This window comes from Carassius auratus, chromosome 16 (assembly GCF_003368295.1).
Source record: "Carassius auratus strain Wakin chromosome 16, ASM336829v1, whole genome shotgun sequence".
NCBI classification, from domain to species: Eukaryota; Metazoa; Chordata; class Actinopteri; order Cypriniformes; family Cyprinidae; genus Carassius; species Carassius auratus.
In genome coordinates, this window is record NC_039258.1 from 5,465,889 (window position 1) to 5,481,221 (window position 15,333).

The 15,333-nt window shown below is 35.2% G+C and overlaps 2 protein-coding genes across 6 annotated transcripts; both read right to left on the reverse strand.

Annotated features, from left to right (window-relative positions):
- Positions 1 to 999: 999 nt before the first annotated feature.
- herpud2 (HERPUD family member 2) lies at positions 1,000 to 7,893 on the reverse strand. Of its 3 annotated transcripts, none has more exons than XM_026283583.1 (9): positions 7,758 to 7,893; positions 6,490 to 6,847; positions 5,344 to 5,421; positions 4,577 to 4,678; positions 4,019 to 4,158; positions 3,791 to 3,916; positions 2,783 to 3,106; positions 2,576 to 2,678; positions 1,000 to 1,600 (listed from the first exon to the last, which is right to left on the reverse strand). In XM_026283583.1, exons 2-9 carry the CDS (start codon positions 6,634 to 6,636, stop codon positions 1,424 to 1,426), a joined length of 1,197 nt encoding a protein of 398 aa, XP_026139368.1. In that variant the 5' UTR covers positions 6,637 to 6,847; positions 7,758 to 7,893; the 3' UTR covers positions 1,000 to 1,423. The 3 variants fall into 3 exon arrangements, with proteins under 3 accessions (XP_026139368.1, XP_026139367.1, XP_026139369.1); XM_026283582.1 differs by lacking the exon at positions 7,758 to 7,893 and adding an exon at positions 7,606 to 7,735; XM_026283584.1 differs by lacking the exons at positions 5,344 to 5,421; positions 7,758 to 7,893 and adding an exon at positions 7,606 to 7,735.
- Positions 7,894 to 8,979: 1,086 nt separating this feature from the next.
- On the reverse strand, positions 8,980 to 13,705 carry LOC113115883 (fucolectin-3). Of its 3 annotated transcripts, none has more exons than XM_026283589.1 (7): positions 13,601 to 13,705; positions 13,293 to 13,369; positions 12,528 to 12,825; positions 12,280 to 12,431; positions 11,813 to 12,095; positions 11,461 to 11,635; positions 8,980 to 9,087 (listed from the first exon to the last, which is right to left on the reverse strand). In XM_026283589.1, the coding sequence occupies exons 2-6, from the start codon at positions 13,363 to 13,365 to the stop codon at positions 11,485 to 11,487; spliced, it is 957 nt and encodes a 318-aa protein (XP_026139374.1). In that variant the 5' UTR covers positions 13,366 to 13,369; positions 13,601 to 13,705; the 3' UTR covers positions 8,980 to 9,087; positions 11,461 to 11,484. The 3 variants fall into 3 exon arrangements, with proteins under 3 accessions (XP_026139374.1, XP_026139375.1, XP_026139373.1); XM_026283590.1 differs by lacking the exon at positions 8,980 to 9,087 and adding an exon at positions 10,778 to 10,965; XM_026283588.1 differs by lacking the exon at positions 8,980 to 9,087 and adding an exon at positions 10,778 to 10,968.
- Positions 13,706 to 15,333: the final 1,628 nt, after the last annotated feature.

The window sequence follows — 15,333 nt, forward strand, 5'->3', positions numbered from 1 at the left end:
GTCTGTCGGACAGAGATCTGTTCTCCTGATAAGAGTTGTCCTACCTTGGGAAGAGGGACTATAATCCGATTTGTCCAGTTACTTAGTGGAGTCCGGGTGAAATGAGCCCAATAAATGTCTCTGTCATGCATAATTAATTGTGTTGTTACAATGAACCATACAAAATCCATCTTCATTTGATTAGAGGTTTTCTGAAGGCACTGAAGTGCATGATGGTCTACTTTGTCTCCATCTCACCTCAGTGTCTTTATTTGAGCTGAAGGAGGGCTGTAGCTGCGGAATGCAGATGACAGCTTTTATTTCAGAATGTAAAAAGGGATTTTGTTGCATTCAGGTGGCATATACATACACTCTTACCAATGCCATGCAAGTATGAATATGAGATCAGTAAGAAATTCTTCCCTAAGGAACAATAATTGTACAAAATAGTTTGTGCAATATATGTAATTATGAAATAGGTTGCCTTTATTTCTTGATTAAAAAAAAAAATATATATATAAAAAAATTATATATAATCTATATATAATCTCACTCTCTCTGTCTAGACAGAGACAAACAAATATTGGCCGAATTACTTGCTGCATCACTACTTCCATCTATTTTAAATGTTGTCACATATCATTATATATATACTGTACATTATAATATAAGCACATAGAATACATCATATTTTTAAAGATAACATTATGATTTCTTAAATATTTGTAAAATTTTCTTGAAAATATCATACTTTAATTTTCTATCTTTTTTTAACAATATATATATATATATATATATATATATATATATATATATATATATATATATATATATATATATATATATATATATATAGAAACGTATATATACGTATATAAAAGTAACATTTAATGGAGTAAGAAAAAGTATTAATCATTGGAAAGAAGCTTCTTTGAAATCTGCAATTTAGATGCATTTTTTTTTTTATCGTGGCGCCCACTAGTGGTGTATCAGTGGATCAGCTGAAATCAAAACCACTTATTACGATAAGAAACCAAAACCTGATTTTATTCAAAAACACACCTTATTTCAATGAGATGCATATATTCATATCTGTAAATATTTACTATTTATTTACACACAAGGAAGAGAAAAATAGTTGTGCACTAAAGTAACGCCATGATTCACTAAGTCTTATGGTCTTATGTGTTTATCAACCAGTCTTGAGAAAAAAAAGAAAGTCTTTCATAACAACATGGACAGCACATCCATGAAACCTCACCCCGACTTATTGACAAAGGTGAGAAAAAAAGCGTTAGGCAATGGCATAGGGGTAAAACTGAACACCATTGAAGCAGCATTACAGACTTGCCAGGACTGGCAGACCATTTTGTACTTTTTTGTGTTTTATTATAATTTTGTTTTTACTCTCCACTGTCCACAGATGATGTGGAGACATCCGAGTTCAGTTGGCAGCTTGTGGAGGTCCCTCAGGGATGAGGGAGGTGAAGAAAGTGCTGATGAACGACCAAGCGGCCGACAGGAAGCCCGGCTGATGCGGGTCTGTGTTCATGGGATCTTCAGGACCCTCCTCTCCGCTGTCCCCCTCATCATCCTCCATCCCCTCATCCATCATACGCTCCTACAGAGAGAGAGAGAGTGAAAAAGAGATTGGTAAGTTTGTTTATTGTAAATACCAAATAAAACACTCATTTGAGAAAGATGTGTAATAGTTTTAAAGAATTAGTTTTAGGACGATGTATGACCATTTTAAGATTATTGGTATCAGCTGATAATTGTGAAGTATGTCAATTTTAAACTCCCTAACAGTCACCTAACAGTCCTAACAGTATATAATCAGCATTTTCTATTTTTTATAATGTTTTTAAATGTTTTATTCAGTAATATATACTACTTTTCAAAAGTTTTAAGATTTATCTGAAAGAAAGGAATACTTGATTGAGCAAGGATGGATCAAATTGATCAAAAGTGATAGTAAAAACATTTTTAGAATGTTTCTAATTTCATATTTCAAATAAATGGTGTTATACTGGTATTTAACTTTCCAAAGGAACAAAAAAAAAAATAGCTGCCACTGAAATTTCAGCTTTGCATCAATGGAATAAATTCAGTTTTAAAATATATTAACATTGAAAAAAGTTAAAATTGTAATATTTCATAAGATTACTGTTTTGACTGTTTTGCACAAATAAATGCCTAAGATTTAGAAAAACATTAAACCATAAATAATCTAAAATAAATGCAAACAGAAAATTACATCAGTGTATTATATATACATATGCGATTTTAAAAAGTTTAAACAGACTGAACACATTATCATCTCTATTTTCCACATTTAAGATGAACTGACAAATCTTAAAAATAAAAAACTACAATTTATGTATTGAGACCTAAATTAATAAATAAAAAAATACCTTTAGTTTAAAGAGAATTCATACATGGACACAATTTACATTTTATCTTCTAGGGCAACACATTTTTAAGATCATGGAAAACAAATTCAGTCCAATGTGTCCAAACTATTCTGTTCTGTCAGTATATCTCGCTTTCTAGACATCTGCAACAATATCGGCAAAAGTTGACCTCTATAACTAACCATCTCTTGCATATCCTGATTTTGCTCAGCCTCGTCTTGTGGGCCTTCTCCAGCTCCTGGATTCTGCAGGTCTGCTCTAAAGGGAAACCAGCCAGCCTGGTGCCTGGAGTACACAAACAGAGCCAATGAAACGCAAAAAAAAAATGTTCAACTTCCTACAAGTCAACTTCTGCTTATCAGGAAACTTCTATTTAGTACACAACCTACAGATAAACCAGCAGCATGGCACCGATCACCACAACAAAGCGGCCAAAAGAGGAATAGAAATAGACGATGCTGAGCAAAATGGCAGCACGTGACACTGTGTACATCCAGTCCAGCCAGTCTCGGTTGAGCTCATCGTCGTTCAACATGGCTCCTCCCTGAGCGTTCATCTGGATGTTGGGGTTGGCAGGGCGGTCCTCGGGGGCAGGGTTGGGCCCCATAGGGGCTGCAGGTTCATTAGGTCGAGCTGGCTGAGTGGTGGGACCAGCACTGGGAGTGGGAAACGGGGCCACGCTGGACGCCCGGGAGGCTGCCATGGCTGCATGACTGAAAGATTGTGAATGAAAAATTATGAACAAAACACTGCACATGAATGGTGAATGGTGCACTTTACAATAAATGAGTGAAGGAAGTAATAGGGTCTGTTTTGATTCCATTCTTTACAGAGAAATATCCATATGCTACTAGTGAAAATTTCCGGATTTTTTTTTTAATGTTTTTGAAATAAGCTGCATTTATTTGATCAAAACCACAGTGAAAACGGTAATTTGTAAAATATTATTACAAAATCCATTTGTTTTCCATTTTAATATATTATAAAATGTAATTGATTAATGTGATGCAAAGCTACATTTTCAGCCGCTATTACTCCAGACTTCAGTGTCACATGATCCTATAGAAATCTTTCTGATTTGCTGATTTCGTTATCAATTATTATTTGTGCTGAAACAATAATAATGGTGTCGTTATCTTCAATGTAGAAAACAGTTCTTGCTCCTTAATATTATTGTGCAAACAGTGATAAATTCTATGATGACTAATAAACATCTTTCACTTCTGATAAACTTTTGATCATTCATTATTATTACCTATTCAAAGAAAATTGACCTGTAGTATTTATTTATACTGATTTGCACAGCTATTTTCTGAAATCTCAGTATGAAATGGCTCAGATACATTATTCAGAGTCCTAACCTCATATTTAACAGCAACTGGGCTGAAGTAACTTACTATTGCATGTAATAATGGCGGGCATACATCTGCTGCCACCAAAACATTTGCATGGGCATGTACATAGGGTGAGCGGGGAAGCCAGCAGCAGGACCACCTTGCCAGGGAAGAGGCATTCCTTCAGGCCTGAGTGGAATTAAATATTCAAAATGAAACTCAAAAGCTTCAAAAATCAACTCCATACGTTTTGCCTTGAGTGGGTTATTTGGGAGTGTGATGTGTGTTTACCTCTGCATCACACCAGTAGGGGCAGGATTGAGGCCGTGTGTTTGTGTTGGGTTCCCCCGGTGCCTTAGACCATCAGAGTTGGCTGGAGTTTCCTGACTAGGGGTAGAAGATGAGGAGGATGGACTTGTACTGTTTGACATCTAGGAAGAAAAAAAGAATAATGGACACGAGCTTAAGATTTAACAATAAGGTCTTATTTGTTAATATTAGTTTAAAAATGAACTCGCATGACCTAACAATGAGCAATATATTTTTTTCATTTATTAACCTTTGTTAAAGGTGCTGTATGCAAGTTTTTGACTCTGTTTAAAGCATAAAAATACCATCATGTTTGCAGATATTGATGAAACATGTTAACATACTTGTTTATCTGAAAAACAATGCTACTGTCAGTTATTCTCCTTTGAAAATGTTGTTCCGGGCCAGAATGTCGGTCTTTGTTCTCAGTTTACCCAATTGTATTATGTAAGTCTTAATGTAAGGTGTTACGTATATTAACAGGAAAAGGAACTTTTCCTCATGGAATGATATTTTTCTTTTTTTAATCTATGCACTCACTGAAGAGCTGGAATCGGTGGTGCTAACAGGGCTGCTGGAAGTGGGGGATGACGGGGGGCTTTGTGACGCACACACCAGGTGGACCATGTGGTATTCATCTTGCTGTTGGGGTTGAAGAAATCCAGTGATTAGAATCCATACAAAAATCCTGAGCTCTGGTCAAATACTTTAAAAGAGTACAATATACACACTTTGAGGTGGTCACTATACATGTTCTTGTATCAAGTTTCTGTCATTTGTTATTGTTGATCAATGTACAAATGCATTTAACCAATGTCTTTGGTCACTGTGTCATCTCTCAGAGTTTTTTTTTTTAAATGCCACGCCAAGTTAGTTTTAAAGGAAGTAGGAATTTTTCAATTGTAAATAATTAAACGTCTGCATGGTATGAACCGTTTACAATAAGACACATTTATAAAATAGATAGGGTGAAATTAAATTTCATGCCAACTTTAAAACATAATTAAAAGAATAACAAAAAAAAAGAATAAAAGGAAAGAATGAAAATCACCCCAAGATTATTTGTGGTCGGATGGCCCAATAACTGTGCCAAAAATAGATTATGATGGTGGATCACAAAAGTTTTAGGATCTATAAAGTACAAAAGTACGAACTATAAAGTTAAGCGGCAGTTTCAACTTCTCAACAATCAAAATTCTCTTCAAAACACTTCATTTGTTTTTGTACGTTGCATCTGATTTGATGTTTAAGCAAACCAGAGAACAGAAACCTTTCTTAATCAGAGAAACCGGTTTAAATCAGAGAACCTTTCTTAGCACATCCCTCAACTGCAAGTGATCCTGAAGAAGCCGTCCAGAATAGACAAGTCTCTGATCCTTAGATGACTGAAAGAATGTAGGAAGGGTTTGATTAGAACGGTGTTCAGAGAAATCTCAGACATAAAATCTCACAGCTCTGCATGGGGCTCTCTTGGGCAAAATACCAGCAATGCCAAACATTCCTGTAGAGCAGGTGGCATCTAGCTGCCATTTCCTAAAGTCAGCATGCAATTTCATAGGCTTCTTCTAAAAACACTTTTAAATCATCATAAAAACATGTTTCGAATCATGTAGGAATAAGACATAACCTTGGCTAAATTTTAATTCGGTGATTTATAAATAGAAAGCGCTCTCTTACAGCCATAAACAAACCTTTCTTGAACCCCACAGCACAGAATTATGACACTTAAGTGCTTACTTAAGGTCCTTAGGTATGAAAAAAAAACAGGCCACCCAAGATGTAGCGGAGTTTGTTTCTGAACAGATTTGGAGAAATGTAGCATTATATCACTTGCTCCCCAATGGATCCTCTGCGGTGAATGGGGGCCGTCAGAATGAGAGTCCAAACAGATGTTAAAAACATAATAGTCCACACGACTCCAGTGAATCATGTGAATCATGACATCATGTGAAGTCAAAGCTGCATGTTTGTAAGAAACAAATCCATCATTATGGCACTTGAGTTTAAACCGTCACTTCTGGACAAAATCGAAACTCAAAAATACCTTAACAAAGAATTTGCTTATTACCAGCTTTTAGGTTTTCATAAAACATGGACTAGAGTTGTGTGGATTACTATTGGATTATTGTGATCTTTTTATTAGTTGTTTGGACTTCTAATGGCTCCAATTCTATGCAGAGGATCCAATGGTGAGCAGGGGATGTAATACTTTATTTCTTCAAATCTGTTTTAATAAAGAAACAAATCCATCTACATTTTGCATGGCTTGATGGCGAGTAAAAAATCAGCAATTCTCATTTCTGAGTGAACTATTCTATTGCTTCAAAACACTGCACTAACAATTAGAGAGACTCTAACACTTAGTCATATGATTGTTCACATAAGCTTTTGGATAACTGGCAGCAGACTTATTTTAAAATAGAATAATAATCTTGATGATAACATAAACTCACCGGCTTGCTTGGATACACTTTGGATATGTGTTTTTTCAACTTTTCTACTGTCCAATTCAAAAAACAATTGATGGTCTGGTCATCATACTTCTGGTTGGGTGCCTTAATGACAAGAGTAACGGGGCTGTCAAATGTACCCTGTTCCATGGTTCATAAAAAAGCAGCTCTTGAGCTCAGAGACAGTGAAGTCACACTGCACCGGTTGTCCTGTTCAAGGGCAGTGATAGTTTCCTTCCTCAGACTGGATTCATGGTTGATAAACTTTTGAAAGTATCCTTCATGATGCTCTCCAGGCAGTCTCAGCACCCAAGATCAGTGAGAGGAATGTGTCAGTGGCAGGTGGATACACTCAGCCAGCCTTTAAAGAAAAACAGATGGAGAAGAAATATGTTATGAAATATGTTTAAATATGTAAATGAAAACCAGCTTTGCATGCAAACAGGCCTGATAAACCACACCGCAATGCTAGTTAAAAATGAGGCGATAAGCTCATTACATGCTTAACACCTAGAACAAATCCTAGGGTCAAATCTTCAATTTGTGTGTGAGACGTGCTCAAAAGTCACACAAAATTATTAGCTGGGCGAAATGATCCTGGCAGTTGGACCAAATCTACATATAATAACATACAGCTCAAATTATTTACTAATTAACATGTGACATTTACAATATATTACAAATATAAATAACAAAAGTTAATTATTAAATAACATAAAACAATACAATAAAACAATAATTAATACGAAAACAAATGCATCATGTTCTGTCACCAAGCACCTAACTGTATACAGATAGAACGTTAGCACTACTAGGCAACTAATCAAAACAACGTTACATCACATTTAATGACCTCAGATTACGTGTTGGTCTACTTAATCAGAAAATGCATAAGAATTGCTAAAGTTGTCTCTTTAAAATGATGTTAAACGATAAATTAATAGTAACGTAACATGCACAGAACACAAACATCAGACGATAATGACCAGCTAGCTAGCCAGTGAGCTAGAGACTCAACGTTAATCCCACAGACAGCAAGAACGCTCGATATGAGTTGACATTCAAATAAAGATAGTGTTTTGAAGGCACCCGAAGAAAAATAAAAATATATGTATGTACCCGAGTATAAATATCTTCCCCAAATAATGTTTTCGTGTAAAATGGAGTCGGGCGTAACTCCGGAAATGTCGTCAGCACAGCAGAACAGAGCAGACAGTTCCGTACATTTGGAGATGTTTCCACAGACATAAAAGAAGCACGAATGCACTTACCTGAGATCAGCTTAGCGATTTCTTTCTCTTATTGAATATAGCTATGGGGTATTGAAGGCTGTTACTAGTTCAGCATAAAAGCGAAGGTATCTTAAAAGACAAACATCGGTTCGTGAAAAGAGAAGGCTTTTCTAATTCTGTACCACACAACTCCATAAACTGCAGGAAGACAGGTTCTCTCCGGCCAATAAAATGTTTTATTTCCTTTATTTATTTATTTTACATTAAATGCATCTAAACTAGATAAAATATGTAGACAACTAGATAACTTTTTTGTGTAGATAAAAACAGAATATTTTCCCATAACTTTATATTAGTTCACCAATCAGTCAAAAGGAGTAATACAAACAGCCTTGAATTTTTATATAAGCATTTTTTATATAGAGAGCATTTTTGGTAAAAAAAAAAAAAAAAAAAAAAAACCTTGAAGAGATTTCTATTTTCTAATTTTCTAATTTAGCATAATTGTTAGTTTTTATGAAAGATGAGGGTGAATGCTTTAACATCAAATATTAAATGTGTTGTTTTTAAAAACAATATGTTTACATTAAACAACAGATTCTAAAACAATCTAAATAAATATAAATATTTAATAGAAATAAGTATTTTTAAATCTCCCAAACAAGTGTTCACATTACATACAGAATAAAGACAAATTCCTAAAGAAGGTAGCCTATATGATACCTTTATAATTGTAATCATAAAATGTTACTATGAAAGATTAGTGTGTTGGTATGCTAAATATTACAAATTAATTAATACAGAACAGTAGTGTTCGGTTCTTGAACTAATCGTTCTTTTGAGCCAAAAATACATTTTCGTCGAGTGTTGTAAATAAATTTTACAATAGTTTATTGTGCATGCATATTATATTTAAAGTTGCTTAAGCGAGATCAATGAGTTTATACGTTTTAGTCATTCTTTACGTAGCCATTACGTAGCTATCCGCGTTTGTTCATCTGTGTGCTGCTGTGAAACTTTTAGGAATTTTATCCAAGTTGTACAGGCTAGTCAGAATGGGTCAGTCAGTCGTATCTGACATAAAAGATCCGCGAATAAAACTGTTACAACAAACACCATTAATTTAAGTGAATTACAGTCAGCAATATGCTTTCACACAGATAACTTTATTTTTGAATGTTTCAATATGTGTTTACCCAATATGTGTTTACACAAATTTTTCATTGATACAACATTGCACTGAGTTGTTAGAAAATAAATACGTATTGCTTGATAACCAGGAACGGATGAATCGCCTTTTTGAACCGGTTCAATGAGCCGATCTGTCCGAAAAGAACCGATTCGCGGAAATGAATCGGTCTTTGCATCACTAATACAGAACACACAAACACAAAATAGAAATATGTTTTAATCTCATAATTACATACAGAATAAAAGCCAGCTCTGAAATAATCAGAATTTTTCAGTACAGCCCCAAGAATCATTTACAGTCCAGTGTATTTTGTTATTATAAACGTTAAGCCATATATTTTTTCCTCTGTTTCAGATCGATTGTAGCTCTGGGGGGGGGGGGGAATATGTGATCCAGAAGGCTATGCACTCTACTTTTCACACTCCTTCTCGTCCATACAGTTGACCAAACAAATAAATAACATCTTTCATCCCACACCCTCCACCAACATACTGAAAATCAAAAGCTGCAACCTGTAAAACGTCTTTGGAGAATCAGAAATTAGTTTTGTATCACCAAGCATAATTGCCTTAAAGCAGCAGTTGTTGAGAATGCTGTCTATCTCTGCAGCGGCTGCTTTGAGTTTCTGATCTGACATGGCTTCTTTTCGGGCCTTGTTTCTAAATGCCAATATGTGCTGGCCAAAGTCTTTTTGGGGCGACACTGAGGAAAAACACATGAAAGTTGGCAATCCAGAGTAGGCAGGCCTTTATTTCAGCATTTTTAACATAGGTTTTTCTCACTGGAAATCCTACAATATCAAGGTCTTCTAAATAAAACAAACAACTGCTCATCCCCAAATGACTGCGTGGCAGCGTTCTTTGGTAGTGTGGCTTTGGTACCAGTGACTTTCTACTTGATGGGACTGCACCTTGCACTGGTGAGATATGTCTGTGTTCCAGCCCCCTGGATGTTTCTGGTTTTGGGGAAACATCACATGTTTGACAACCACAGAGGGAGAGTCACATCCCTCCAAGTGGACTCATAATATTTGACCACAACTGCTCCACAAAGTCTGAATCTTAGTTCACACCAATCTGCAGGGACTTTGCTCCACATGCTTTCAAAACGAGGTCTTCATGTTCCTGTTTCAATCTGGAGACTGAAGATTCAGTTGGTTTGCTTTATATTGCTTCGCCTAGGGCCAAGTTACACGTTAAGAAGTACTTATACTGGAATAAAAACCAGATATAAACAAATTCACTTAAAATTTTGGGCTTGAATTGACAAATTGGATAATTTAGGAAAAGTCTCAATAAAACATTATCTTGGTTACAGCTTGATCGTTGAATTAATAAACACAAATGTCAGAATAAACAAAAATGAATGCAAATCATTTATTTCAAAGAACAAATGAGGAATCGTAAAATGAGCTGCTATTGACTTTACATTACACCTACTTTAACATTTACCTTACGTATCTTAAAGCGAAATGTGTTCGGAAAAAGCAAAAGATTGCGAGAATGAGGGTTCGGGGAAAGTTGTGGCCTAGGGGTTAGAGAGTTGGATTCCTAATGGGTTTGAGTCTCGGGCTAACAATAACACGACTGAGGTGCCCTTGAGCAAGGCACTGAACCCCCAAATGCTTCCCGGGCGCCGCAGCATAAATGTATGCCCACTGCTGTGTGTGTGTGTGTGTGTGTGTGTGTGTGTTTACATTGGATGCGTTAAATGCAGAGCACAAATTCTGAGTATGGGTCACCATACTTGGCTGTATGTCACTTTCACTTTTTTTTATATTCCGGTACACAGAACAATGCATTTTGGGAAATGTAGTCTTTGGATGAATGAACTAAACCTCAATATTATTTTGCCTATTGTATTCTCATTATTATTTCTCAGAAAAGATAATTACCACAAGGAAATTGACTTATTTGTTCATAGTGTGCTGTGGATAGTTACTGAAGGGAGAAACAAAATATGTCCAACTCTAATTTTATTAAGCTTTCTGAGTGGCAATGATGAGTGTTCTACACTGCGTTTTACGGTCGTCGATGACCTGGAATGCTGGGAATCCTGCTGAGTAAGAAAACATAATCGTTTTGAGAAATCCAGAGTTTTAATGAAGCTAAATAACATAATAATAGAATGGCTTTTAGAGTCAATATGATTAGCGCTAGAATAACAAAATTCTAGCTGCTGCCCTTTGTCATATCTTAACAAACAAACACTCTTTATTTTTTTATGTTTAGAAAAAGAGCAGAACATGGAGAGTCTGGTGAAATAGTAGATGAAAACACTGAATGCAAAGAATATATCCATAGCATTATATGAGTTTCAGTTCATCAGTCGAGCATCACAGTTTATCAGGTGAGAACATTAATCATCTCTTGGTTTTGGTTATAAGGGGCATTTTCTACAGGTCCACCCTCCACTAGGGGTCAGTATGGGCCTTAGTATTTCTATGCAGCATTCTTCTTTACACCCTCATGTTTGTATTATGGAATATAATTAATTTCATTAAAACTTTATGAGAGCTTTGCAATGAGTTTTTTTTTTTTTTTATCTTACATTTAAAAAAGAAGCAAGTGCTTCTCAATCCAGTGGTGAACCGTACACTTCAACCTCACACAGTGTAAGATATTCCTCCCGTCCTGGGATAACAACATTAATGTAACGTCCTTCCATCCCATCACATTCAAAGGTGGAGGAAAAACCAGCAGGAATGGAAGAGATCACGGCACACCTGAAGAAAAGGTGAGGTAAGCATCTTGAGAAACTTTGAAATGCCATCCACATCCGAAGCAAACCCAGCAGCTACACCGTTTGTAACCAAGTTACATGTAACTTTTTTTAGCATACTACAGTAAATTCTAAATGTATTTAAAGAGAAATAAAGAGGTTTAGAGCTGAATTCACTTACCTGGGATTGTTATTGCCATTTTGGTCCAGGCTGCTTCCAATTCTGATTTCTGCCCCATTCAGTCTTTCAGGAACACTGTCTGCTGTGTTTGTGATTACTACTGAAAACACCTTGTGCCTTTTCAGCAGGTCCAGTCTCCACCAGGGATTGAGAGCTTTTTCGGTGTGGGAACAGGATCCATGAACGTAAACAGCATCTTTGTTCCCATCAACAACATTGAATGCAAAGCCGTTTCCATAGAGAGAACTCTGTGTAGCTCTCCCTTGTAATGCCACATTTTCACCTAAAACAACAGTTGGAAGAACAAAAAGCTTGTCTTACTGTCTAGAAATGGATTACAAGACAACAACTTTGTTAAATAAAAAACATTGCTTTATTGAAATTTTTTGAATAAATAGATTATAGTAAGCATTCTATGTTTTGCTTAATTACTTTTATCAGAGTTACACAGTTTCAATCCTTCTCACCATCAGGAGCTGGATAACCGTAAACCTCGACCTCGCAGACGGTAAGAACTTGAGATCCATGTATGAACACATTGATGTAACGGCCCGGAATGCCTTTCTTCCATTTGAAAGTGAGGGATCTCCCACCTGGAATGGATGAAATCTTTCCAGCCCTGTATAAAAACAACAGCAGATGAACAGTACAGGATCGTGTGTATATAACCTCATCACATTGTTCTTTTAAAATAGTTGTAGGGTAGTTTTCTTACAGTGGATTGCTGTTGCCATTGTTCAGCAGAGAGTCCCCAATGTGTATCTCAGCTCCATTAAGCCTTTCAGGACAGCAGTCTTTTCGGTTGGTGATCGTTATGGAGGTCACTACATACTTGTCTAGTAAGTCTAGCCTCCACCAAGGGTCTTCTTGCAATGTAGTAGCAGTACAAGATCCGTGGTGATAATGTGGGTCACGATTGCCATCAATAGCATTACTAGCATGGCCATCTGCTGACCAAGGGTTCTCGACCAGGTCTGATTGGGTGGCCTTGCCATATAAAGCAAGATTTCTGGCTGAAATTGATAAAGCATTATAGTCAGTATTATAAAACAAGTATATGAATAAGTCAAAATTCAGAAGTTTAAAAATTATCTGTTTGCTTGCTTTTCAGTAATTTTTTGTATAGATAAGTTTATACAAAAGGCAACAGTTACATTTCCACCATTATTGCCAAGAAGAAACACCTGTGCAAGACAGTTCAAATATAAAATGTTATAGAAAACCATCTTCTACAACATATCGCGGTTATAAGCTAATTAAGGCATTTTCAGAAAAAAGTTTATGAAATTATGAATAATTCATAAAACGTAACAAAAATTAATAGTAACGTTTTCTTTAAAAAAAAAAAAGATAAAAGTTAATGGGTGACAACTTTCTCTAATTAAAAAGTGAATTGCAGTGAAATGTTACAACCAGTGTCTGGAATGTATTTTGAGTGTTTCTTTATAATTAAAACTATCTGTGCAATTTTGAATCTTACCTTTAGCTGCAGTTGAGTCTGTAAAATAAGGCATTACAAAAATCCAAAGTATGAAAAACATCTGCATTTCCATTATCCTATACGTGAGAAGTAAAATAAGAAAGGTTATCAAAAATCTAATAAGCACGGTCAGTTTTGTTCATAACCTGATTTTATAATGGATTTACTCTGTGGGTTTATTTCAATATTTATTAGAATGACTGCACTTTTTTTTATTCTAATTGAATTCGATTTGCAATTAAGTCAAATATGGAATTAAAATGATAGCATGAAAACAAAACTGGCATTAATTAAAACAAGCCACTCACCTGTATTTTATTATTTAGAAAATATGTATATTTTTTTTCTCAAAGAAGACAAAGATCACGCTAAAGACAGTGCTCATGCAAACAAAACATAAAAGGGCCAGCTATAAATACACAGCATGGATGTTTTATCTAAACAGGTCATCTGAGATAAATGTGCTTTAGCACAACTAATCTGCATGTTTTTAATCAATTCAAATAAATTGATAAAGATAAAGTTTTATTGCAGTGCATGAAACCAAGGAGAAAACATATAGGTCCAGTCTGTAAAAATACATGAAAAACAAAGCAAAACAATAGGTTCAAAAAAGGGATTCAAAATGTCAAATTACAAACAATGCCGAAACCATAAAATCTACTTAATGTGATATAGTCATGTCACCTTTATTTATATAGCACTTTAAACAACACAGATTGTGTCAAAGCAGCTGAGCAACATTCATTAGGAAAACAGTGTGTCAATAATGCAAAATGACAGTTAAAGGCAGTTCATCATTGAATTCAGTGATGTCATCATGCAGCTCAGTTCAGTTTAAATATTATCTGTGCAATCATTTGCAATAAGTGAAGTTTCCCCAACTAAACAAGCTAAAGGCGACAGCGGCAAGGAACCAAAACTCATGAAATAAAAGTTTTAAAAGGACATAACCTCACTTACATGTGACAAACAAAATCATAGCATTTCTTAAAAGAAATACAAGTGCTTGCAAAGAGAGCAATTGAAGCATGGTAATGGGTTTTCTTGCTGTTGTTGCATTTATTGTAGAAAAGAAGAAGAAAGTTTCAGAATTTTTAAATTCTGTGCTGCGTTTCAAATAGAGGCTGTAGTCTATATGCAGGTTTGGACAATGAATCATAAAGAACTTTTACACCACATTCAGTTTTACAGACCTTACCTTTGAATAAAACCTTTAGCCTTTGGCTGGCCCCATCCCTGTATCTTGTCTGCAGCCTATTTCTAAAGAGCTCTCTTGCAATCATTCATAAAAATTGGCCTTATCACTTCTCAAATTGGCTTTTTACATATTGTTTTTGAGTTTGTGCACTGATGCATTATCTGTTTTGAACAACTGCATGTGAAATAATCAATGTCTAAAATGAACATTAAATAGAACGAACATAGTTATGAACATAATTTTTGTTTAAAATTATATCATTTTGCATTAATTTAAAATGCTTGATAACTTATTCATTAAAAATTTTACTAAAACGTCTTTTTTTTCTGCAAAAATAAATATATAAATGTTTCAAAGGAAAATGAATTTCTGAATGTAGGCTTTATGAAATTGTTGTGTAAAACTGTATCTCTAAAACTTGTCTCTCACACTTTTTCCTTTGGAAAATGTGTTCATGTTGTGGTTTTCATTGTGCAAACTGAGTAGCCCATATAAACAGTTCAATCATTAAAGAGCCAAGATTGTAGATGACTTTGTCTTGATGTCAACAGACAGAACTAGAGGTCAGAGTTTAGAGAGGTACAAAGGTGATGTATTTCATGCCTATACAAGTGTTTAATTACTTTGTTTTGCCTGTGTATGGCAGGCAAAACAAAGTAATTACACATTTTGTCAAGAGTGGGTTGACTGAATGTCTGAAAATCAGGTCTAATTTGGTCTTTGATCGATGCGTTTGACTTGATTATGCTCATATTAAGAGAGTACAAATATTGTGAAAAGTGTCATTGAAAGTGAAAAGACATTACAATCCATGATGACATGGAATGCTGGGAATCCTTT